Source organism: Halichoeres trimaculatus, unplaced genomic scaffold (genome assembly GCF_033239565.1).
Source record: "Halichoeres trimaculatus isolate MK-OKI-2021-1 unplaced genomic scaffold, fHalTri1.1 fHalTri1_scaffold_6, whole genome shotgun sequence".
Lineage (NCBI taxonomy): Eukaryota > Metazoa > Chordata > Actinopteri > Labriformes > Labridae > Halichoeres > Halichoeres trimaculatus.
The window spans coordinates 17,990,932-18,014,452 of NW_027437184.1; the positions used below are offsets into that span (position 1 = coordinate 17,990,932).

The 23,521-nt window shown below is 38.9% G+C and overlaps 1 protein-coding gene and 2 non-coding genes across 3 annotated transcripts; 2 read left to right on the plus strand and 1 right to left on the minus strand.

The window, feature by feature from the left end:
- Positions 1-757: 757 nt before the first annotated feature.
- Positions 758-22,373, minus strand: cfap54 (cilia and flagella associated 54). Its single transcript, XM_074672533.1, has 57 exons — positions 22,231-22,373; positions 21,785-21,890; positions 21,396-21,545; positions 21,089-21,254; positions 20,731-20,789; positions 20,258-20,401; positions 19,941-20,054; positions 19,693-19,788; positions 19,147-19,339; positions 18,957-19,025; positions 18,723-18,835; positions 18,486-18,600; positions 18,302-18,387; positions 18,036-18,173; positions 17,754-17,901; positions 17,502-17,557; positions 17,256-17,384; positions 16,872-17,112; positions 16,491-16,624; positions 16,192-16,389; positions 16,008-16,100; positions 15,716-15,904; positions 15,403-15,521; positions 15,139-15,286; positions 14,768-14,923; positions 14,513-14,635; positions 14,024-14,158; positions 13,830-13,944; positions 13,621-13,710; positions 13,406-13,532; positions 13,096-13,198; positions 12,773-12,864; positions 12,488-12,685; positions 12,028-12,206; positions 11,785-11,939; positions 11,394-11,603; positions 10,949-11,148; positions 10,503-10,638; positions 10,295-10,421; positions 9,306-9,467; positions 9,001-9,210; positions 8,809-8,896; positions 8,508-8,678; positions 8,330-8,396; positions 7,986-8,171; positions 7,807-7,893; positions 7,601-7,720; positions 7,260-7,307; positions 6,443-6,584; positions 5,911-6,068; positions 5,589-5,743; positions 5,378-5,495; positions 4,346-4,469; positions 3,846-4,003; positions 1,466-1,612; positions 1,192-1,311; positions 758-993 (listed from the first exon to the last, which is right to left on the minus strand). The coding sequence occupies exons 1-56, from the start codon at positions 22,371-22,373 to the stop codon at positions 1,195-1,197; spliced, it is 7,551 nt and encodes a 2,516-aa protein (XP_074528634.1). The 3' UTR covers positions 758-993; positions 1,192-1,194.
- Positions 2,623-2,694, plus strand: trnah-gug (transfer RNA histidin (anticodon GUG)). The gene has a single exon. It is a non-coding gene; the product is annotated as a tRNA-His (tRNA).
- trnah-gug (transfer RNA histidin (anticodon GUG)) lies at positions 3,265-3,336 on the plus strand. The gene has a single exon. It is a non-coding gene; the product is annotated as a tRNA-His (tRNA).
- Positions 22,374-23,521: the final 1,148 nt, after the last annotated feature.

Genomic DNA, 23,521 nt, shown 5'->3' on the forward strand with positions numbered 1-23,521 from the left:
ATAATAAATCATAACTACAAAAGTTATTTCTATCTTTTATGATTTAGCCATAAATATGCATGTGTTGTTTTTTTAGCCATAAGGGATTGTTACATCAAAGAAAATATAGTCAAAAAATTCCCTCACTTTTGTGCTGAAGTCATTGAGCTGATGTTATATCATGTGTAGTTCATTGTAAATCTATTAAAAAGTATATTAAAAAATCTGTAGCCAAATAAATGCATGTATGGCAATGTTTTTAAATTTATCAACCTTAATTATGAACTGATTCTACTGATCCAGGTTAAAGGGTATCGATTCACATCTTATTTCAAACGTATACTATTACTGATTTTACAAATTGTTGCCAAGGATTAACTTGTATTTCATTATGTCAAATATGATTTTTACACACAGGTAAACTCAAGTGATTCTGGCTGAAAGAGGTGACTGCATGGACACACGGTGGCACATGAAAGCTCTTGGTATTCCCATTCTCTTTACAGTTATTGAATATTGTGATTTTTTTTTGAGTACAAAGTAAATTCATTGATTTTAAATTAAAAAAAAAAAATCAAAAGACTCAGATATGTATTTTTGTATGGCAGCTTTGAAATCTATCATTTGACAACCTTTATTCAAAATCAATTACCCCTGCCCTTTGAAAAATTGACACAGCTTTGACTAAATGCATTACTGCTTTATTGCTACTGTTATTTATGAATGCTATTTATGTGTAATAACAAAACAAAGCAACCTTAAATTTAATATGCAGGAAAATCATTGTAGGCATAGAATTAGAAATAAAAAAGTAGTGCAAAACATTGTTAATCACATACTAAGTAAGCTAGCTGTCTGCTTGTAGGACTGAAGCTGCTTTGCTTGCTCAGAGAGGGGTCAGGTGCAGGAGATTTCTTTTCAATCTGGTGGGACGGGTGTAAGAGCTCTTTGGAACTGGACTGCAATGGCTGTGCAGGGAGTGGCACTTCCGTTGAAGAAATGTTACATTGTTACCTGGTTAAAAAATATACACAAAACTAAATGGAAGAAAATGTTCAAGTTAATTTTCAGTAAATCACCAACAAAGTATCCAAAAGCTGATTTCAAAGCAAGAATGCCAATGATTGATTCAGGTATTTTCAGGGGTTACAGAAACAAAATCTAGTGCTCACTGCTAAGACACCCATTAAATTGCAAAAAGAAGTCCATTACCATTTAAATGGTGGCCTGGTCCAGTAGGGTGAGGTAAGGAAGGTACATGTTTTTTGGACCAGAAGAGGAAAAGCATATTTTTCCATCATCCAAAACCACATTCTCCTCAAATATACACAACTGAAATAAAGAGGCATCAAGAAAATTAGTTAATATTGATCATACTTAGTAAATAAACTGGATTTTTTTTTTTTAATTTATTCATTATTATTATTATTATTATTATTATTTTTTTTTTTAGGGGGGGGGGGGGGGGGGTATAAAAAATGTGCACCTCCTTCTTTATAAGTTTATGCGTCAGATCCAAATGTCTGTCTCTCTGACCACTTCTCATGAAACTAAGCAGCAAATTGGCCCGAACCAGGGTCAAACTTGTCTTTGGAGGCATCAACGTCCGTCCTGAGAGCAAGGAAATGGCTTCCTGTCCGAATGATAAAAAAGAATATATAGATTAAAGAATACACAAAATAGCATTTTGATCAGGAAAATTCATGATAAATTATTGAACTGGACTGCGAGTGACATGGCCAATTTCTGGGGTCTGATAAGGTAAGTACTCCAAGTTGTCCAAGTTGTGTGGAATCAAAGAAGCCCTGTGTACAACTTGACCAACATTTGCCCCCAGCCCAAAGGAAAAACATTTGAGACACTGAGGGCCTGATCTACTAAGATCCCAAAAGGCACTTAATTGCATGTACAAACAAAAAAACTGCCTGTGATATCAGTGCGCATGTTTCACTAGATCTACTAAGAGTACGTGCGCAATCGATAACAGGCGCAAAACCGGCCTATTTAAATAACAGCCTATCTTTGTTTCCTTTAATTTCTTGTTCATTTAATGTCTAGTACCACTAAAGGTACATTGTTTGGAGAATAGAATGAACATGAAAAATAATGGAGCTGATAATATAATATTTTATGTCCTATTTGACATGCTAAAGCTCCACTGTATTTCCAGGTTATATAAGAATCCATTTCATATCATAAGCAGCAGTGCACATGCAAAGGCCAAGAGTGGTTTCCTGCTTAAATTCAAGTAGTAGCACACCTCAGAAGTTGTCAGCTCTTACAAAATACCTAAAACAAAATAATTATATGAAGCCACAAAGGCAGCCATTTTGGCACAGCTGGAAATTGGCATAAGTGAGAGACAGGTAGCCAATAAGCTAAAGATCTCCATGACGGCCATTCATTACACCAAGAAAAAGCTCTGAATGGAGAACCACAAGCCTCAAAAGCATAACAAATCTGTTTGAAGTTTTTCAACACGAATGGGCTGCTGTGACAGCAGAACAGTGTCAGAAGCTGGTGGAGAGTATGCAAAGACGCATGGCTGCAGTCATCACTAACTATGGCCCTAAATCTAAGCAAATTCCTGTACAGGGCACCAACCACTCTTTGGTGAAAAATGTCTTGAGAAACAACCAAGCAGCCGTGATCGTATAGTGGTTAGTACTCTGCGTTGTGGCCGCAGCAACCCCGGTTCGAATCCGGGTCACGGCAAAAGTGCCGAGCTGATGTCTTGGGCACACAGGCCTCTCCTTTGCAAGTCATTATTCAAGGTGAAGAACATGTCAAATCTCCTGGACCCTTCTTGTCTCTGATTTCATTTGGCCATGTCACGCTCTGCTGTGTAGGCTTGTGATGCAAAGGATCATGCGTCAGACTATGGTTCAGGAGATTCTAGCTTTGACTCCTTGTTAGCTCAGTGCCATTTTTGACTGGCAGATCACTTGTTCCTAGGTCTGAGTACTACCCCTGAACAATTGAGAGGAGCTCTCTGATAGTTACTCTGCCTTTCAACTTGTGCTAATTGTGGCCTCTGGAGCCTTCCATAACACTCAAGCACAGCCTGATAAAACTTGCTTCCATTACTTGTCAGTTATCATATTTCCAAATCAATTTTTCCTGGAACACAAATAGAGAAAGGATCCAGTCCTGTAAGAGCAACTCCAACAAACTTATGCCCCCAGGTTAAAGGGAAAATCATCTAAGACATTAAAGACCAGCAGATTCCTGTATAGGGGACCAACTATTCTCTGACAAAAAGAAGGCTTGAGGTACAACCTAGCAGCCGTGATCGTATAGTGGTTAGTACTCTGTGTTGTGGCCGCAGCAACCCCGGTTCAAATCCGGGTCACGGCAATAGTGCGGAGCTAAATTTATGTGTCATTTCTCTTGGGCACACAGCCCATCTTTTTACTTTACAGTTTTACTCCAAGTATGTGCTCAGTTCCAATGATATCTTTCTGTGACACACAGTTGTTAGGGTTTTTTGGGTCCCATCTTTCCAAGACAGCTAAGATGAGCTCTTTGCATTTATTTTCTGTGAATTTTATCCCTTGCCTGTCATCATTCCTGCTTATATCAATCACAGGTTACGTTTTAAGTTATATACAAGTTGAATGACAGAAGTAGGGTTATAATTTCTGTTTTGGTGTAATAATTGTACCATAATGGCCCTATCAGTAGGGTGTACTTTATATGAGAAATACATAATTCTAGAGATTGTATTTTAACATAGTCATAAAATTTGTACTCCATTAAAACAGCTGGACACGTCAGGTTCTTACAGATTTTTTCCATTGAGTCTTTCAACTTAAAAAGCGTTTTTTATACATAAAATCTGTGTTTCTCTGTGTGTGTGATAATACCTGTAACAATGCCATGCTTTCGTCAGTTCTGCCTCTCCAAAAGTCTAATTCTGCTCCCTCAACCATCAAAAGAAATTGGAAATCAAGGTCTCCCCATTGAGCACATTCATCAAGCCCCCTCTGCAATATCCGAGCTGTCTCTTCATTTAGGTTTTTGCCTGGGGACACACATACATGCATATCCATTTACACACAAATAAATAAGTAGATAAACATACAGAAATGACAAAAATATACATGGTAATATTCTTTTATCTTATTTTGACAACATGAAACTCTTCTCTGACAAAGACAAGGGGAGTAACATCAGTCCTGCAGTAGCAGGGAAGTTGGGGAGTGCATCTTTAAGTTTCAGGTCACTAACAATAACATCAACCATAAACTTCCTGTTGGAGTCTTATTTACTCTGATTATTTCTGCTTGGTATGATATGACATCATACATTGTATCCCCTCACAACACCTACAAAATTTAGAAAGAGCAGCCAAGCAAAACCATACCTGGAAATAGGCAACCACTTTCAGGGTTGTGTCTTGCCAAGCTGTAGGCCAGAGCTAAGTGGCAGCGCAGCCAGAGAGAAATTCCTATTCTCTCGCTAGCCTCAGTAGCTCTGGGACAATCACCCTGCAGGGAGACAGATACACCGCAATTTTTAGCAACCTGAAGACTGAAACCTGACAGAAAGATTCACACACAAATTACAAGGACTTCATTCTCTCATCTGGAAACAGGAAATTCAGGGGTTTAGGGTTTTAAAGCTATTCAACTACTTGTGGGACACATGTAAGGTGTACTTAAATATAATTTCATTAAATATGTATCAATTGCTTTGACAAATATGTAATGTATTAATCCATTGAAACATCCAACAAAACTTATGACCTGTTTTTGTCTCAAATGTGAAACTCTTCAATGTCTTCCTCAGAAAAAAATTAAATGTATTGTAAACACAAAAATGTCTAGAATTCATTCTAAAAATCTTTGACACATCATTTCAATTGTAACAATGAGATTAAACTCTTAATTTCATTTGATGATTACCTCTATGGCAGCGTAGTTAGTGGCAATGAAAGAATGCAGGCAAGGCAGAACCCACCACCTTTTTGAAGCTTATAGGTTGAATTCGGATTTCACTGCTCTATCTAGTTGCCAAATGGTTGACACTTTGTACAGTGTACAAAGTGTTTCACTATTTTCATCCTTACTTTCTTCTACTCAACCTTACTGAAATCTTCATTTTCTCAAATAAACTTCAAATGTGCTAATGATCAGATGATCTCTTCAGACAATGAATTCTAGACATCCAGTATTCAGACGATGAAGTATTCTAGACTTTTTGATTGACAAAAAATGGCAAACACATAAAAAGAACTTTTCAGTATATACTCTGCATAATAAAACAGTATGTGATGCTAACTAGCAGCAGGTAGGATTATAATGATGTTACATTCTATAAGATTAATAGCTCAAGGATACAGATTTTAAATCTATTTTGTTTTGTTCAAAGCTCAGCTTTTTAATGATGTAATTACCTGTTCATTTCCAGTCTTGACATTTGGATGCTGAGATGTAGATTGTTTAAAATCAGATGTAGATCCACTCACAGAAGATTTCTGCAGCAGCATCAAGGCAGAAATGGCCATTTTACAACTAGAAGGAAAAGTTACAGAACGCTTATTAGTTCAGTCCGCAAATATAATAACCAGCTCATACTCTGAGTACAGACGCAACAAAGACCTGTACCTAAAGGCAGTATTTCTTTGCTGCAGGTAGAGGTTGGCCTTTAGAAGATTTATCTCTACTGCCAGTTCTAGGTTCTCCATGTCACTACAGGATAGAGCTGTGAGCTGCTGTGCAACAAGGTTCAACAAGGAGGATGCTCCTTCAAGCAAAAGGAACTATGACAAAAGAAATGACAGCAATTGACATTTTGAAGCACACAAGATACAACATAGCAAAAGTCATGGTGACATGCCAGATATCCCACAGTTAAATGCAGAAATTTCACTAGCCAATCACTGATGCAACTATAACTGAAAAATGTGAAAATCTGCGAAAGGCCTACCTTAATCCATTTCAAAGTAAGTTTATCCCTTTGAGAATGAAGATTTAGCAATTTCAGCTCTTTTGAACAGCCCTCAGTTTCCTGATTTTCCTGTTCATGGTGAGTTGATTTTTCTAAACAACTTCTCAAGTTTTCACTGGTTTCTCCTTCAACAGACTCTGAAATCAATTAGCAGATTGAGATTTAAAAGCTGATTCATCTAAAGTGACATTATGAAAGAAAAAAAGCAATCCCTTTTTAAGCTGAAATTTTGATACTTGAAATGCTTATACAAAATTGGAAAAGACTCATTCAGACCACCTTTGGAAATATTAAGATTTCCATATAAATCTAGCCCATGTGATGACAAGTCATTAAGACAAGTTTGTTTTACCAGTTAAGTCTTAAGCTGAGACATGGACCTCTTGGATAATGTAATATAAGTGAGGGAATGTAAAATGTGAATTTTGTAAACTTAAAAAAAATCCAATACACACAACTTAATCAACAAAATCAACATAAATTATTCAAAGAGGAACCAATGCTGACAGACCTGACACAGGAGCGCCTTGTACAGTCATACTGAGGGCCAAGACAAGCTGAATGCGAGCGAGGTTAATACGGAGGCACAATGTGGACCCGTACACTTTGCAGACCTTTGGGTCAAACTCAGAGTTCACCAGTTCATCCAGAGCCTAAATACAATGATCAGAGAATATAATCTCAGTTAATCACTGGGTTTGAGGAAAGTGCATATATTGTACAAATATGCTAGATTTGCATCTTTGAATACACATAAATGTAATTAGTTATTTGCTTGAAAGGTAAACACAAAATAATCTGGAGTTTAATATGCCTGTATTTTAAGAATTTTGTTCACATCAGGTCTGAAGACCTTAAACCATCAGCCTCAGTTAAAAAAAAAGCATTTGTACCCTCTTTCTCTGCTGCATGACAACTCTAATTTATATGCTCTGTTGTTCAGTAACGTGCACTGTGGTAAGGTTTTACCTGACTGTTACCATAAATAAGACAGTCTTTTTGTTCTTGCCATCGTCTGCCATTACATACTGCTTTCAATGACTTTGCCCAGAAATCAACATTGTAACTCTCCCTCAGTAGACTATTTTCCCTATTTTACTGCCCACTCATCACTGTGTCTCTACATCTTTTCATCCGCTGGCACTGTGAGTGATGGTGTGAGTGATCCCTAGTCATAGGAGGTTCACTAGCTTTACATAAAAGTAGTCCCACACACTGATGAAAGTGGCTATTAGCATTCAGAAGTCTGACTACAAGAGTTTTCCAGAAGTACTCTGAGGAAAAAAAAACATTCTGATATTGAGTTTGATGCAGTGTTTCATTTGTACCTCAGTATTGTCCAGAAGAGATTTGTTTGTGTAGAACTTGTTTACAGGCTGCAAAATAAGAAAGTAGTATTACATTCAAATTCTGTTTTTAAAATTCCAATAAAGGCATGTATAATTACACTATGTCACAATACCTGAAACATGAGTAGAGATAGAATAAAGAGTCAAAAGTCTAGCAAAGTACAGAGGCCTGTACACAGAAAGGTTAACTTAGGGTAACACACTTATTAAAAGGAAAATAAAATGTCTACACATTTTAAACAGGTTAACACAGTGGTTTGTACTGGAATAGAGAAGGAAGAAAAGATCAAAGGGAACATAGTGGATGTTTGTGTTTATACTTGGATACTGTCTTTGTTGATGTAGTGTCCGTTTGGCAGAAGAACTCCTGTTCCCTGTATAAGCTGAACTGTTTCCTTAACAGCTTCAGTGAACAGGCAGAGTTCAGTAAGAGCACGCATCTGTAAGAAAGGTTAACCGGTAGTGATATGTCAACCATCTCATCATGAGAAGAAAAGCAATTATATGTGAAAACACAAATGCTGACCTTGAGTATCTTTGCTTCAACAGTCCGCTGCACATCTCTGCACACGGTCTGAACAAAATGTAGGTACAGAGCCAGAAGTGGCAGCAGCTGAAATCAAAAAATGTAATTTAAATCTGAGTCAGTTATTTAACTCAAGAGCTGTGATTAAAAAAGGGTACAGACAAAATTTCTTAGTGTACCGTGATGTGGTAGCCTGTGGTGAAAAGCCAGTTGCAAATAAAATTAAGGCTTGCAACGGTGTTGCTGAGGTCAAGCCTGTGGGGCTCTGAAAAAAGATCCACTCCAGGAAGCAGCTCATCACCAATGCAATGATCAGCATAGTGGAGATCAGCCTTAGGCTGGCCCATGGAGCAAAAAAGTACACACTAGGGAAGCAGGTCACAAAAAGACACACAAATTAAGAACATATGAGCATTCCAAAATGAGTGCATGCCATCATACTGTCAATTAACATTTTCCGTTGTTATTTATTTAAAGGAGAAAAAACACAAGCAAAGGGATTAAAATCCATTAGAAATGTTACCTTAAAGAGGTGAGCAGACAAGAGACAGTATTCGGTCCTCTGGCTGACATTAGAAGTGAAGATATACCTGTAGATCATAACATATACCTTGCATAGAAACGAGCAAGTTTTAAATGCATAATCCTGCAGCACACAATGTAGATCAATCAGGCCAGTCATAGATCTTTCTGAAACATACTGTGCAATCTTTGCAGCAAGAACAGCAGCCTGAAGACATCCCCAAATGCCAGCCTGTTTCAGGGTTTGTTGTTGGGAGCCACTCCCAAAGGACAACCCATTCCATTTTTCTATGACCCCTGAGGTCTGTAAGGCACAATCTACAGCTTTACTCCACGCTAAGTGTGCTGCTCTAGAGATGAAACACAAGCAGGAATGAGATGATTAAAATAATAGAGCAAAAATTGTGGAATGCCAAACCTACAGTATGACAAAAGGTGCGTGCAAAAATATGCATAGAAATTCCAGAAACAGAATACTACCGTGTGTTTCCATCATAGAACTGAAGGTTTCCCAGTTCACTTAGCGCTAACACTCTGAGAGACTCGAGACCATTGGCTTGGAGATACTCTAAAGAAAAGTAAGACCAAAAGACTGACTCACTGACTGATGTACTTCATCCCAGCATTCTTTGTTATCATCTCGTAATTTAGCCTGCTACAATGTGATCTTACTGATGGAGTTGGAATATGCAGCAATGACAGTTGGCATGTGGTCAGTACTGATAGGAATCCTGTAAAGAGCATCTGATGAACGGTAATCTTCCTTCATCGGGTCACTGGGTTGAATGCTTGGAGCTGGCATCACCACAGGGCTGAAATTTACCCGACTTGCAGAATGGGTCAGATTTCTGCTTCGACAGTGCTTTGCCTGTGTGGAAAAGCCTGGACAGAGACACAGGCAGTGCCCACAATGACATTCTTAGGCAGTTGTTGTGGGATTGCGTGTATGTTATTGTGTCTATTAGCACTAAACTCACCAGGCTGTGTGTAGGCCAAAAGTTGCTGCCCCAATGTGCGGCTATGCTGGAAGACCTGAAGACAATGTGGTGTTCTCTCGACAACTTCACGGTAACAGCTCAGGGTGTCTTCCACATCCAGAGGAACGCAAACAAGAGACAGGGAGCGCTGCTTCTCAGATGCTTAGATTTTAAGCACAGAAGTAAGAAAACATTACTCATGCAAACCTAACCAGTTAAAGCATGTATGATATATTTTTCTCTAGTCTGGTTAAATGGTGACATTTTCTAGTATGGGTTTTTCTAGTATAGGCGCCTAGCAACCTATATGCTAGGTGCCACCCTGTTGGCTAAGGCTGCTGTTTTGCAGCACCTCTGTCGCCTTTGTCTGTTTCTTGTAAATTTTTCGTCTCTTTTTCGTAATCTTTGTATTTGGAGTGGATCATTACTTTGTATGGCTCAATTGTTGGTCACGGACACCAAACTTTTTGTGGCTTCAGCGATATTTTTACTACTTTTGCTCCTGTGTCTGTCTGGAGATCCGACATGTAACCATGGCTGCATTGTTTACATGTGAACTCAGCTGTTAGCAGCCTGTAGCATATCAATGCTAACTAGTGTAAGGCCTGATGTCTTCCCACAAGGCTAGGAGAAGGAGGTGAGGATGACGTGCTGGTTCTCAGGTGTGAGCTAAGAAGTGACGACATGGACCTGTCTTTCTGTCCATCGTTATTGGGAACGTAAGATCTATCTCCAATAAGATGGACAAGCTAGCTGTGCTAACCCAGCAACAGAGGGAATACCAGAGGGCAGAGTAGCATCATGATATTCACAGACATGGCTAACAGAGCTAACATCAGACACCATCGCCTCATTGGAAGAGCTTCACCTGCTGTGACAATTAAGTTCTATTCTATTCTATTCTATTCTTTTATCTTGTATGTCTTCCCACAAAGTCTAACACTGGGATTAAAATACTGTATGACTTTAAAAAAGTCAACTCCTCAAACCTTCAAGTTCAGCTGAGTCTCTGGGAGTGGAGTGGAGTGCTGCTTTTTTACGTTGAGTCAGTTGCTGTGATGAATGAGGCGTCCATCCACTGATCAGCTGGCAGCTGGCATAGCTCCTGCATGTTACCTAAAGTACAGAAAAAATAGAATAATATTCAAATGTAACTGTAAAAGCAAACAGATTGATTTGTTTATGGCCATGTGCTACCTCTCTGCCAGTAGCCCTCTTTGTCTTGACATGGTGTGGTTGTGGCACAACAGGCCCACCACATGAACTAATCCTTTCGAGCAGCCTCCTCTGAGCATGGATGAGTAGGGGAGTCACTGTCAAGGCATAACGTTCCCTAGAAAAGACAAAACAATTGAAGTCACAGACACAAAAAAACAAATCTAAAGATATGTAGAACAAGAAAGTGTCTACCCAGTGTACTGTTGTTAGGGTACTGAGCCAAACACATGTTGTCTTGCGAAATCAGATGTGCTTTACCTGAAACCTGAATTTAAACATGCATTTAACATATCTCAGACCAATTCTGTAAATTATGTATCTTGGTAAAAGTCTTCATGTTTACATGTTTTACCTGTTTAAGATTTTAAAATGAATCATAACTGCAATGAGTCTGCACTTTACATAAAAATCACTGCCACATGTACCGTGTGTAGGAGTTGTAAAGTAAGGCAAAGTGAGCTAGGCTCTCCCATTTGCCATTTTTATGTAGACACTCAAGAGTATGTAACACCAAGGAGCGAACCCAACGCAGGTCCACCCAGCTGCTGTCATCCAGTGGTGCAGAGAAGTGCAGACTGGACTCCAGTTCATCCTCAGTCAGATCCATGTCATAAAATCTCCAAAGCTGAAAAGGGCAATAAAGATTATCTAAAATAAGAGTCATAAGAAGGTTTGTGTTTTTTTTCGTTCAGTGATGTGATGTGTTTACGCTCAAAGGACAACCCACAGAGTCTGTGACGAGTGAGATCATTGGCAGCTTGCATATTGTACTACACTTTGAAATTTCAAGGTCTAGACTCTAGGGTTTACTCTTTTTAAGATGAGGATAAGTATCTTTATTAGTTCTTAGAAAGCTGAATGTTACTTTACCTCTAGTCTGTTCATCATGTCAATAATTAGATCAGTAGCCAGCACCAGCAGTGGGGTGAAGGTGGTATTTAGCCGGTCCGCTGTGATCGGGAAGGGATATTCAAACTCTGCAGCTCTTTGTATTAAGTCAGTGATTCTGCAATTTTGGCTCCACACTGTTTGACACACATATTGCAGGTAAGTCCAGTGGCTGCCACGATGAGCCAACACCTGAAAAAAAAAAGAATAAAAAATTTAACACACACAGAGATATGGTTTGACAGAGCTAAGGAATAAAAACCCAGTGAAAAAGACATGTTTTCATATATACACAAAGTAAAAAAGCTGAATCAAAAGTAGAAGATCTCATTTAGTTGCAGCGAGTGCTTGCTTAAATGTAACAATACAGTACCATGGATCTTCTGAGGTGTAATGCTGCTTTACTTAGTGAGTGAAGCACCAAGGCAGAAGTGTTTTGTTTCATGTCATTCTGCTCTTCCAGAGTTTGAGAGGAATCCTCTCCTTCCTTACTACTCTCCTCTGTGTTGGAGTCATCTGCTTTGACTTCTGAAAAAAAAGGTCAAGTGTCAAGTGTCAAATGTCATTACTCCCTAATCAGTGATAACTTTTCTCTTTTTCTGAAGAGGATATTTACCCTCAACCTTCTCTTTGCTCATGTCCTTGTGTGCAGTCCCATTGTTCCTCAGACTTGAGTGAGAGATTTCTTTGTCTGTGTCAACCGCATCTTCAGGAGACGGCTGTTGCTGTACAATCTTTGGCACAAGAACACCAGTGTGGGCCAGAGAGAAAGACAAGGGATTTAAGCAGCTGTATCTGGAACAAAGCACATGCAGAACATAGTATTATACAAACACATATGATTGTTTATGTAGAATTGTAATATTTTCAACATTTACTTCAGTGAACTGACTTCAGACATCCAAAACCCCACTTTTTTTTTAATACTACCCGTGGCCAAGAAGCAACACTATACTGTAGCTCTTTATGATGACATAAAACTGCAGCAAGCTCTCAGTTCAAAGCAAGTGATACAACTAGAGTAATGAGTATAACAGGAAATGTTTGATAAAAAAGCTGATTTCATTTGATGGAACCTGGGCAGCAGTGCTTCTCCATACAGCTTGTCCAGGCTCTCATAAAGCAGCGTTGAATGAGCTTGAGCCATGATGTAGTTGAGGTGAGCCTTCCAAACTCTCTCTTCAGAGCACATGTTTCTAAGATGAAGCCGCTTCTTGTTGCGTTTCACCACAGAAGACATCACAGCCAGCAAGTTCTCCACAATCTGCTTCTCTCTGCCCAGGATGTTAAGTGTACATTTTAGAAAGGTATTATAACAAAGACGTCAACCTGTACTAGATAGAGACACTATGATAGTGTACCTGTTTGTTCTCATTCTCTGCAGAATGCTGCGTGGTATTTTCTGCTTTGGTTTTTGTGTTGTGTCACAGTGAGAAGGCGTGGGCTTACTCTGTTTTAGAGGGAGCGAAGACAGAAACATCAGCACACGTCTTCTGTGAGTTTTCCCCTGAAACTCCTCAAGACCTACGTGTTGGTGAGGTTAGTCCAAACATTTCCAGAAGCACATTTTTTGCAAAGAAGGCGAACTTAATCTGTTTTAAATCATTTTCCAGATGTTTTTTGTTGGTATCTGTTGCGGAATCTGTATGTTTTTGGTTTTTGTTTTGAAGTACTTTTATTGTACCTGGGGAGATTCATTTCCTTTTGGAGCCTGACCACTGCCTCTTCTGTTACTTGGCCTGTTTCCATCCAAGCATTTTCTCGTCAGCCCCATCCCCTCATCACGCCTAAAAAAGACAGAACCATTCACATAGAGTCATGTATGTAAGAAAAACAGATACAGTGGGTTAAAGTGTTGTATGAACAGAACTTAACAGGACAGTAGTGTTTTTCTCTTTGACTGTGGCAGTAACAACTTGAGTTTGAAGTATAAGCTGAGATCTTTCAATTCAGGTTTCTTTCTATCTCTTAAATGTTATATTTTAAAAGCCCACCTGGAAAGATAGTCCAGTATATTTTGCCCCCATTTTAATACAAGGTCATGTTCACCCTCCTCCATGGTTCTCTGGAGAAGTAGTGTGGCGAGTTCAATGAAACATGCCTTGTATCTGACCTTTGTCACTGTCAAGAATGCACACACAAAAACACGGTTATGAGGGTACACAAATGATTATGCATTTTATCAAGTATAGGAAAACTGGCCATTTACCTTCCTGATAGGCATCTCTTAATGGATGGTTGGAGATATGATCATACAATAAAGTAGGATCTTCACATCCTGTCAGTGGGCATGAAATCTCTACAACAAAAAAGACGAAGGTATACAATATGAGGCTTTAGAAAAAAAAAAAACATACCAAATCTTTGTGTCCAAATTCTTGACACAATTATTTTTTTTCCTTGAAGAGTAAATTTTACCATTGCCAGTTGTGATAGATGTTTCAGGGGGTATTCTGTCCTCTTTCTTCAAATGCATTGCCTTCAGCTGAAGACTTTTCCTAATTCCAATGACTGCACCACGATCGACCTTTCTCTAAACATACACACACAAACAAACTGAAATTGCTGACAGAACTAGAAATGAGCCGAATATTCATGCGGGAAATCTTTACCTTCCCGCTTTTTCTTTCAACCACAGTCTCTTTAGCAAGTCTTGTGATATGAGAATCAAAGACATCTTGTAGCAGTCTGCGGCCCTGTTCCATCACTGCTAAAGCCGCCTGAGTGTCCCGTCGAACACGGTAAGCCTGGGTAACAAAGAAAAAAATATAATAACTTACTCTGTACAAGCCTCTTTATTGGTTATCATTCTTTACATTTAGGAATTGAGATGTAGATGAGAATTTTTGACATTTTTTTAATAGTGCATGTTCTGTGTAACTTCATAAAAATGTCTTTAAGGTAGTAGTTTTGGGGACGCTTATCATATACAAGGTGAATGCCACTGATTGAATGAATTTGAACAACGACCCATGGAACCAAGATATGAGAGTTGACTGTAACTCTAAGTTAACATCTTCCTCACACAGAAAATACAGTAAACATTATATGGTATAAATGCATAGAACAGTTAAACTAAATATAAAAACACACAGACACACCTTGGAGAGGTAGTAGGTAATGCAGGCTACCATATGCATACAGTAGTCCGTGGATTCTCCACTTTTTTTTTCTTTGAGAATTCCAGAATTCTTTTCTAGAACAATCAAGCCCTTTTTCAGCACCTGCACATCAACATATAAAACATAGACTAACATAAAACATCTATTTATGGTAATTTGTAATTTGTATAACATGTTAACAGGGTTGTTGTGAAACAAATTATTCAGATTTGAATGGATAAGGGCTTTAAATACCTCTGTTACAAGGTTGCAGATGACCTGATGAAAGATCAGAGGTGCCAAAAGGCTGTAACAGCCGACAACAGTTTGCACAGCTGCATCACCATCATTTAACCACATCGCAAGGTCAGTGGCCACCAGCATTCGTTCACATTCTGCCAGTCTGGCCTCCTGTACACACATGCATGAACATAGCATATCAACTATTGTTTTTACAATAAATGAAACATTTCATCCTTATAAAAATAAAAAATAAAAGGATGGAACAGTTTACCCATTTGGCAGATTGAAATAAAATATAGATTAATAAAAAACGCTAACCTTTTTTATTGAAGTCATCTAGATAATATTGTACTCACAAGTCTCCACCAAGAGTAGAGTTATACCTTTTCCCAGATAAAAGGTCCATTATGACTAATTGAGTCACAGCAGAGTGATCCCTGATGGACGCTGATTCCTGTCTCAATGAAGATGGATTTGATGAACAATCGGACCAGGTAAGGAGTGGAGTTTTGTAGGGTCCGGACACACAGCCTTCAGCACAGTTGGCAGGCAATATGTGATTAGCAAATGAAGAGATGATGATGATGCAAAGTAAAAAGAAATTAATTGGAGTCTTAAAATGTGTTTATTTTTGGCTGATTCCTCACCCTGTAGCTGCAAGTCTGTCCTGTGCACTGTCAGCCCCACAATTGAGAGAGGTAAAGTGGCTAAACAATACCTTGCAGGCTCTCTTTGCAATGGCATACTGCTGAGTTTGAAATGCCACCTGAAGAGAGAGGTTAAAAAGAAGAAAAAAAGAAAAAACAATCATTTCTTTGCTGTTTTCAGAAATAAGGGGTCGATCAATTTTTCATGAGCTCATTCAAATCAACAAAGATGATGTGGCTGTTTTGGAGGATTTGGCTCCAGTGAGCCGTGAGTAGTTCATTTGACATGAGCTGTTGGTCCTGTGAAGTTCACCTGTGCCAAGTTAGCCCATGTGGCGAGCAGTGGCACTGGCATGGATGCTAGCAGCGGGAGTGTTGTTGCCCCTATGGCGTTGCCCAGAAGCTTGCCCTGGTTGTTGTAGGCTGCAACAGCAAACACATATTTCTGGTTGGGCACAAGCCCTTCCACCCGTAGCACACACTCATCTGATTCTGCTGGGACCTGAAAACATACAAAACAGCCTTTGAGGGGCATGCAGTCCAACATACAAGAGGACAAAAAACACATCCATTAGCTTAAGACTAATCTGTGAGACTAACTCTACCATATTTCCTGTTCCTGGCAAACTGCAGTCCCCAAGGCGGACTTTCAGGTTAATGCTGTCAGCTGTACGACCACAGAGCTGGTACCAGAACACCTATACAAGAGAAACAAAAGTAACAAGTAAAACTGTAAAATACGTTGATGTTGTGTGTGAAATAAAGGCTAAAAATAGCAGAAAATCTCACTTGTCCTTTTAGTTGATAAGGTGCTGGGGCAAAGGTCATGGAGTGGTCTGTGCGTGAGAGCATGATGGGAGGAGGTGGAGGGCTTTCGTCTCCATTCTTTGAACCTTTTTCTTTATTGTCAGCTGAAGCCTTAAAGATAGTGGAGAAATAAATCTTCTTCTCCTCCAACCCTGCCTTCTCCACCAGAGAGGAAGCCTCCTAGAAAGAGAAACCAGCTGAATATTATTTGTATTTCATGACCGCTCATAATACCCACATGAAACTGGCTCAGAAGACGTGGATGCGTATGCATTAGCTACCTCTAGCAGACTCTTTGTTTCACTGCTGCCATTTGGCTCCATGTTGTTGTACACTGCAGAAGCTTTCTGGATCAGGAAAAGAGCCTTGGACACCTTGTTCTTTTTGATATGATCCATCAGGTCAGACTCTGTAACTAGAAAACCATCAGGGCAAAACACAATTTTTACAATTTTTCTCGAATGTTGGGCAATGGTCGATAGTAGATAGAAGATGTTTTAAATTCTAATATATTCAAATCTAGCCAAGCTAATAAGCAAATACAGTCAAAAACTTTAGCTACAATTCCAAGTCCTGATCAATAAAAGCTGATAACTAGCTCAATGGATGCAGAAGTCAAACAATTCTTTGAAAGTCACAAATGGCTGTGCAGAAAGCCTGACCTGCATTTTGCTGCAGTAACTTGAGAGAAACTCTGTGGTAGATGATGTTCAGCTCGTGATGAAAGTCCTTGATCAACAGGTACGTATGAGTTGACTGAGTGTGTTGACAGAATTTAACATTAGATTCTGCTTTAATTTCAGGCTCTTCTTTCCCTCTACTAATGTCATCCTCTTTGTTGATCTCTTCTTGTGATGTCTCTGGAACTGTGAGGGGAATTGGTGGAGGGTGGGGGCTGAATTTCTACCAGGAGAAGGGAAAAGCAGGTTTTAAGAACACATACCATTGGTTTTCTGATTCTCTGTGGTTTTACACTGTAGTATGTAATGGAATATATGGCTTAGATTATTTTTTCCCTGTGAGCACTACTCATACTGACTGCCTACCTGCATGAAAGCAGAGTCTGTTATTGCTGAGAAATTTTGGGGCAGCAGTGTTACTACACCACTGGCCAAAGCCTGAAGACCCCTCTTCACCACCTCATACAACTTCTTGAGCAGCTCTGTACTTGAGTTCTGCAAGGATGCAAAAACACAGAATACACTTTTGTTTGCGATAATTATGACAAATACTGCACACTGGCACTGTATCTGTCATATTTAATCACATGTACATATAACTTATTACTATACCGTAAGAAGGGAGAAGGAGCTCAGCTTCACACCATCACTGTGTGATTCACAGGTAGCTAAACATCAGGTAGAATAAAGAAAAGCAGCTGTATAAATTGTCACAGCTATTATTTCTTTTAAAAATATGCCATGCCTCAGATAGTGTGTAATTTGACTGAAGTGAAATGAAAAAACTGATAATCTTTAACAATAAAAAACAAGAGACAAAGAAGAAAGAAACATGTTTTCAGGTAGTAGGAGTATATGGCTCACCAGCATCCTGTGGTTGCTCTCTGCATTCAGCAGCACTCTGAAGCTGTACAGCTAATGTGTACAACATCTCCCCCATCACTAAGCAGTCTACTGTTGCAAGGCTGTACGCAAACGCCACTTCACACAGCATAGATAGACACCATAGCCACTGCACATGACACAAACATTTACACATGGGGGGAAAATAAGTCTTCATTAATTTTTATTAGGGAAAAATAAAGTAAGTTTTAGTTCATGTCTGTCTCTTTTTTTCTGTTAAAATTTTTTTTTCTGAAAACATACTTGGTCGTAGTCATCTAGCCTCTCAATCTGTTGTGTCAAGTTTTGGTTTTGCAGCTGCTCCTTCTGGATTGCCATCTTGATATTATCCCAGAGAAATAACACAGCATCCAAAACCAGTTCCCTATCAGGCTGCACCTCCTACAAAACACAAGCGTACAGTGTAGTAACATTTAAATGACGAATATAGCATTTTATCCCTCTAAATTTACTTTGAAACCTGTTCTTTAATGGATAAACATATGTGCACACACAGCACAGAAACCTACAGGAGAAGAGCCACAAACAGACTTGTGTAGGGTGTCCACCAGCCTTGTAAATTCATGACTCATTTGGAAAAATGGCTTTTGTCCATCTGTCGGGAACATAAAACAAAAATTCACTTTGTATTCATCAATTAAAAAAATTCTGAAGAGTAATCTTAGTAAAGTTGTACAATGTAATTGGTGCTACCATCATTTATGAAGTCCCCTTTAAGGTGGCTCTTCTGGGAGCCAAGCAGACCGGTGAAATTTTTGAGTATGGCAAGCTCCAGCTCTGCCTTCTTGAATGACTGACCTTCGACACTCTAACATAGGAAGATAAAAGACGTTCAGGATCATTTAGATGCAAACCTAAATTTAAAACACAAGAAGAATTGACTGTTTCATTTTCTAAATCATGAACACCAAAGTAAATGCTCATACTCACAGACAAAGCTTGCAGCATCTTTCTAGAAAGTTCAGTAAATTCATCTGATTGTTTGTACTGAAACAGGAGCTTGATGAACCTCACCCCTGACATGACAGACACCTTGCTTTCCCCTAGCAACACCAACACAAGACATTTAAATTGTAACCACACACTTTAAATACATAATCTGTGGCAATAATTAAGAGCTTTTATGAGGATAATGTGTGAAAAATGAGAAAGAGACTTACTTACCTGTAATGGCTAATTCCATGAGTGTGCTTGTTGGGGTCAGCGCAAGAGACTCACTCACAGTTGATATTCCTTCTCAAATAAACATAAAAAATCAAGGAAAAAAAATTAAAACCATCTGCTGCTTCCTCGTCTTAACAGAATATGTGATTTCTAAAGGAAATTTTCATTTTACAAATTTATTTTCACCAACCACTTAATATGCTGATGCCAGCTGACAGAAGTTCCAGGATCACCTCCTGTAGCTCTGGCTCATCTGGCATCCTCATCTCCAGAGGGCGCCTGCTGCTGTCCTTAAGTGCCTCCAAGATCCCCAAAAAGTGTGCTGCACTGCTGTCAAACATGCCCATGAGCATTCGCTCGGTAGTATTGCGAGGCCACGGTGCCTGCAGTCAACATAAAAGAGCATCACATTTCTAGTAATGCTATGACAAATGATTATTATGTTACATGCGGGACAGGTAGGAGCTCAAAAAGAAAAATGTAGAAAAAAGTGTTCCAATAATTCATAATATTGCAGTAATGATTATTCAAGAACACTATAAAAGGTTCAATGATGTAAGTATAAAAAGATTAAAGGTAGTGTGGATATGCCTGGCACACAGCAGCTGTGCAACTTTATAATTACGAAATGATGTATGACAACTTAAGAGGAAGGAGTGTGGTTGGTATTCCCTTTGAAGTGAAACTTTACAAAACAGGACTGAAGAAGTGATAGCTGTGAAGTTGATCGTATTACATTGGGTATGTCCTTCAGAGAGCTTTTAATTCTGATTTTGACTGAAGGTCTCCTTCTGCCTTCAAACACAGCCCTCTTGAAAATCATAGCAGCCAGCTGGAAGACAAAAGTTTCCAAATCAGCCTAAATTTTAAAAACCCAACAATATATCATCACAGTTTTTACACTGAAAGGTATGGGTATTCTCTACATCCTCAAATTTGATCACAGAAAAAGCACCATATTTTTATTGTAAAGAAGATTCCTGCCTTAATTGAAGCTTCTTTGTAAGCTCTCTGGGTCTCTCTAGTGGCAGGAACTTTACCCTGCTCTTCCATTTTTGCCAGCTCACTGATCTGTCCAAGAGCTCTCCTGGCAAATTCCTAAAAAGATCAGAAGAAACACTTGAAAATGAAAAACACATAAGCATGAGGAACAAATTCATATGGCCAAAAGTAAACAGCATGGACCAGAACCCACAGTCAGTTTCACTTTCTATCTTCAAAGGTCAGACTGAACAATCTGCTGACATCACAATGATTGTGTGTTTGTCTGTGTCTGGGTGTAGATGATGTGTGTCATTCACCTCTGCCTCTTCCTCTGCCTGGTTGGCATAGTAACAGTGACAGACAGCACAATAGAGGGTTACAATCCAAGGCAGATTCTCAGAAGTCATCAGAGGAATGGAGAGCTCAAAACTAGCACTTGCCCACAGGAGATACTCCAGTGCCTGGAGGAGACCATTAGGGATGACATTAAGAATCATGACACTTAGATTAATACAAGCACGTCACACATTATGTTAAAGAGCCAATGGCTTTGAGGGTCTGCTTCTTGGACAAAGGAAGAAAAAGTAAAGACTCAAATCTCTGAAACAAGTCTCGCTTTTAGACACACTGGACATCATCCAAAATCAATAGCAAACTCTTGCCACAAAATCAAGTCACATCTATATGACTGTCTTTCTGTGCTATCTATCACTCTCTTCCATTTTACCTCATTTTAAAGCGCATTAGATGTGGCAAAACAATCTTTTAAAATGTCTTAAGAAAAAGGTACCTGTGCACTACAATCCATGGTCATCAGGTAACAACAGATGTTGTAGATATGTATTGAACCTAGAGGACAGAATGAGGCTGGTTCATTAAAACATAAACTTGCTTTTATTGTGTACACTATGTAGCTGACACAGCAGTCTATGCTTGATTTTTGGAAACAAAGGGAACTGTTTGTATGTGATGCTCCCAGTTTGAAGATCAAGTGAAACAGGATGGATTCTTCACAACAATCAACAGAAAGGTAAGCCTACCTTTTGGATTTCTTGTTGAATTCTACTCATTGAGGACTCAACTTTATCAGTGTTTTGTCAAACACGAGGTAATTGCCGAATATTATCAGAAAAATGGCACAAATTTACCATTATATATGAGCCAGGAGAGGTGCTCATGTTGCTGAAAAGCCTGCATCATGATCCTGATAAAGTTTAGCACACAAAGCAGCTTGCAGAGTCCTTTCTTGCTGAGGATGCCATGCCTTCTCTCCAGTTCAAATATACACAGAGCACAGCCCTGCATTGCACGAATCTAGACACAAAAACACAGTAAGATAGACTTTTGACAGGCATATTAGAGTTAGGGTAAATTTAAAAGCATGCTGATTTTACATTCTGATTTTTTTTTTTTGTAATGAACACCTCACCCATAAGTTTATACAACACAGTTTACCTTCATAGTGAAGACATTTTGTTCTGTATCAAAACCTTCAGGGAAGAAACAGGCCATGAATTGGTCCAGATCTACAATGTCAGTTATTTTCACTGAGCTGAACTGTAGTAGGTGAAGACTGTATCCATGCCAAAGCGCCAGCTGATATGACTACAGGAAGAGGAAACCAGACAAAGACAGGAAAACAATTTCAAACATTATTTTTTGTTGCTGTGGTCATATGGACCACAGTGTTGCTCCTTGAACAAGTTAATCAAAAAGGCAAAGATGGAGGAAAACATTACTGGACAAGAGGTTCCTTTGAGGAACACACCACAAAAAGGGCAGAAAAACATAAAACATACTTAATCTCTGACAACATCAAAAGGCAGGTCTTTCTTAAGTATTACCTTTGTTCCAAAGAGGAAGTCTGCAACATCCAACATGCGCTCCTGGTAGAAGTCGATAGGCAGTCGATGTTTGTATTTCTTCCAGATTTCCACCAGGATTTTAATCCTTAAAAGAGAATTTAACATTGGCACAAGCAAATCTTAATAACTTTACTGACAGTAGGTCACTAAAATGAGTAAAAATATCCAGCCATAGAATAATATAGGCTGATATTATAATAGTCCTCATGTTATGTTTGAATTTATCTAAGCTTATAAATCTTGGCTGTGTAACTGAGTGGCATTGTGGCAACCACAATAGAGAAACGTAGTTATTAAAAAGACAACTAAACGAAAGTTCTCTTAGTGCTTTATTCCCTGTCTTTACAGTAACGTTACACAGCTGTTCTGCTAACATTTAGTTGACGTAGACTTTTACCAACGCCAAATTGCTGTCAGTGTCTCACCCTTTAGCATGAGAGACGTTATCCAACGTCGAGGAGGAAGCTCGTTTCATTGCTGCAGTGAACGAGTTGATGTCTCGTTCAAACTCTATAACAACTGGGTTCTTATTGTGAAGTTTCCCATAACAGGAGGCCGGTAATTCCATTTCTGCGGCCTTAATGTTAACTTTAACGTAGTTCTGTCGGCAAACAGCTCGCCATCATCCATCGACCAACTGCTCGCCAGACAAAGGTGAAACATATCACCATGGTAACAAGATTAAACAGACAATTTCCTGTGTCCGCGCGCTGACACTGATCTACTACTGCCAAACGAACGTTATCTACACTTTACAGCTAAAAGATGTGTAGAAATATATTTACAGTTACTGCCTCTAAACCGTGAAAGGAGATACTAAATAGGTATGGCCACAGTGTGGAAAAAGTAGGCATACTGGCTCCAATTTTAAAGTTTTCTGCAAGTCAAGAAACAGATCACAAGTAACGACTGACTGCTCTGTAGCAGACAACATGGAGTTACAAGATTGCTTGGTAGATGGTGAAATATGAAAACAACCCTTTTGATATTTTGACTTACTGTTAGATTTAGTCTGCTAAAGTAGATCTTTTATTGTGTTGCCTTTACTCTGCCTCATCTTTTTTAAAGTTATTACTTTTCTATGACATGTCTTCTTAGTTGTTTTCTTCTTTATGTTGTTTGGCTATCAATTCTTTTGTTTGTTTTTCAGTCATTACTCTTGTGTTTATGTGCTCCGCATTCTCATGTTCATTAAGTAATCACTGTATTTTGTTCTGGTGCTTTTTGTGTCTGGTCGATAGACAGAATAATAAATGGATAGAGAGTGATGTCACCCATCTGTTTTTGATTCAGTGTTTTGAGGCAAATCGTTGGTGGGAGCTATATTGGAGATGGGGCGGGCTTTGAGCCTCCACAGTAACTATAGGGCGCCTGCAGATGACCTGTGCCTCTAACTGGACATTCTTGATATCTCTTGATATGATAACTCTCTGATAAACTGAAACAAATTTACATTTAGAAAAAGTGTAGTTTTCACCAGGAAAAAAAATACTAGCACAGGTGGTTTTAGATAAGCTGCTTTGTGCACAAGAGGGCACAAAAACTGAGGCAAACTCAAAATTTTTAACAGGCACTTTATGTAGAAAATCACTGGTAATGTTTAAGCTATGCTCAGAAATATTTGGCTGCCTCACATGACATATTTCAGGTTTTTACTGCTAAAACCGTACAAGGCCAAACAGTAGGAAGTTGGCCATTGATGCTAATGCAACTAAA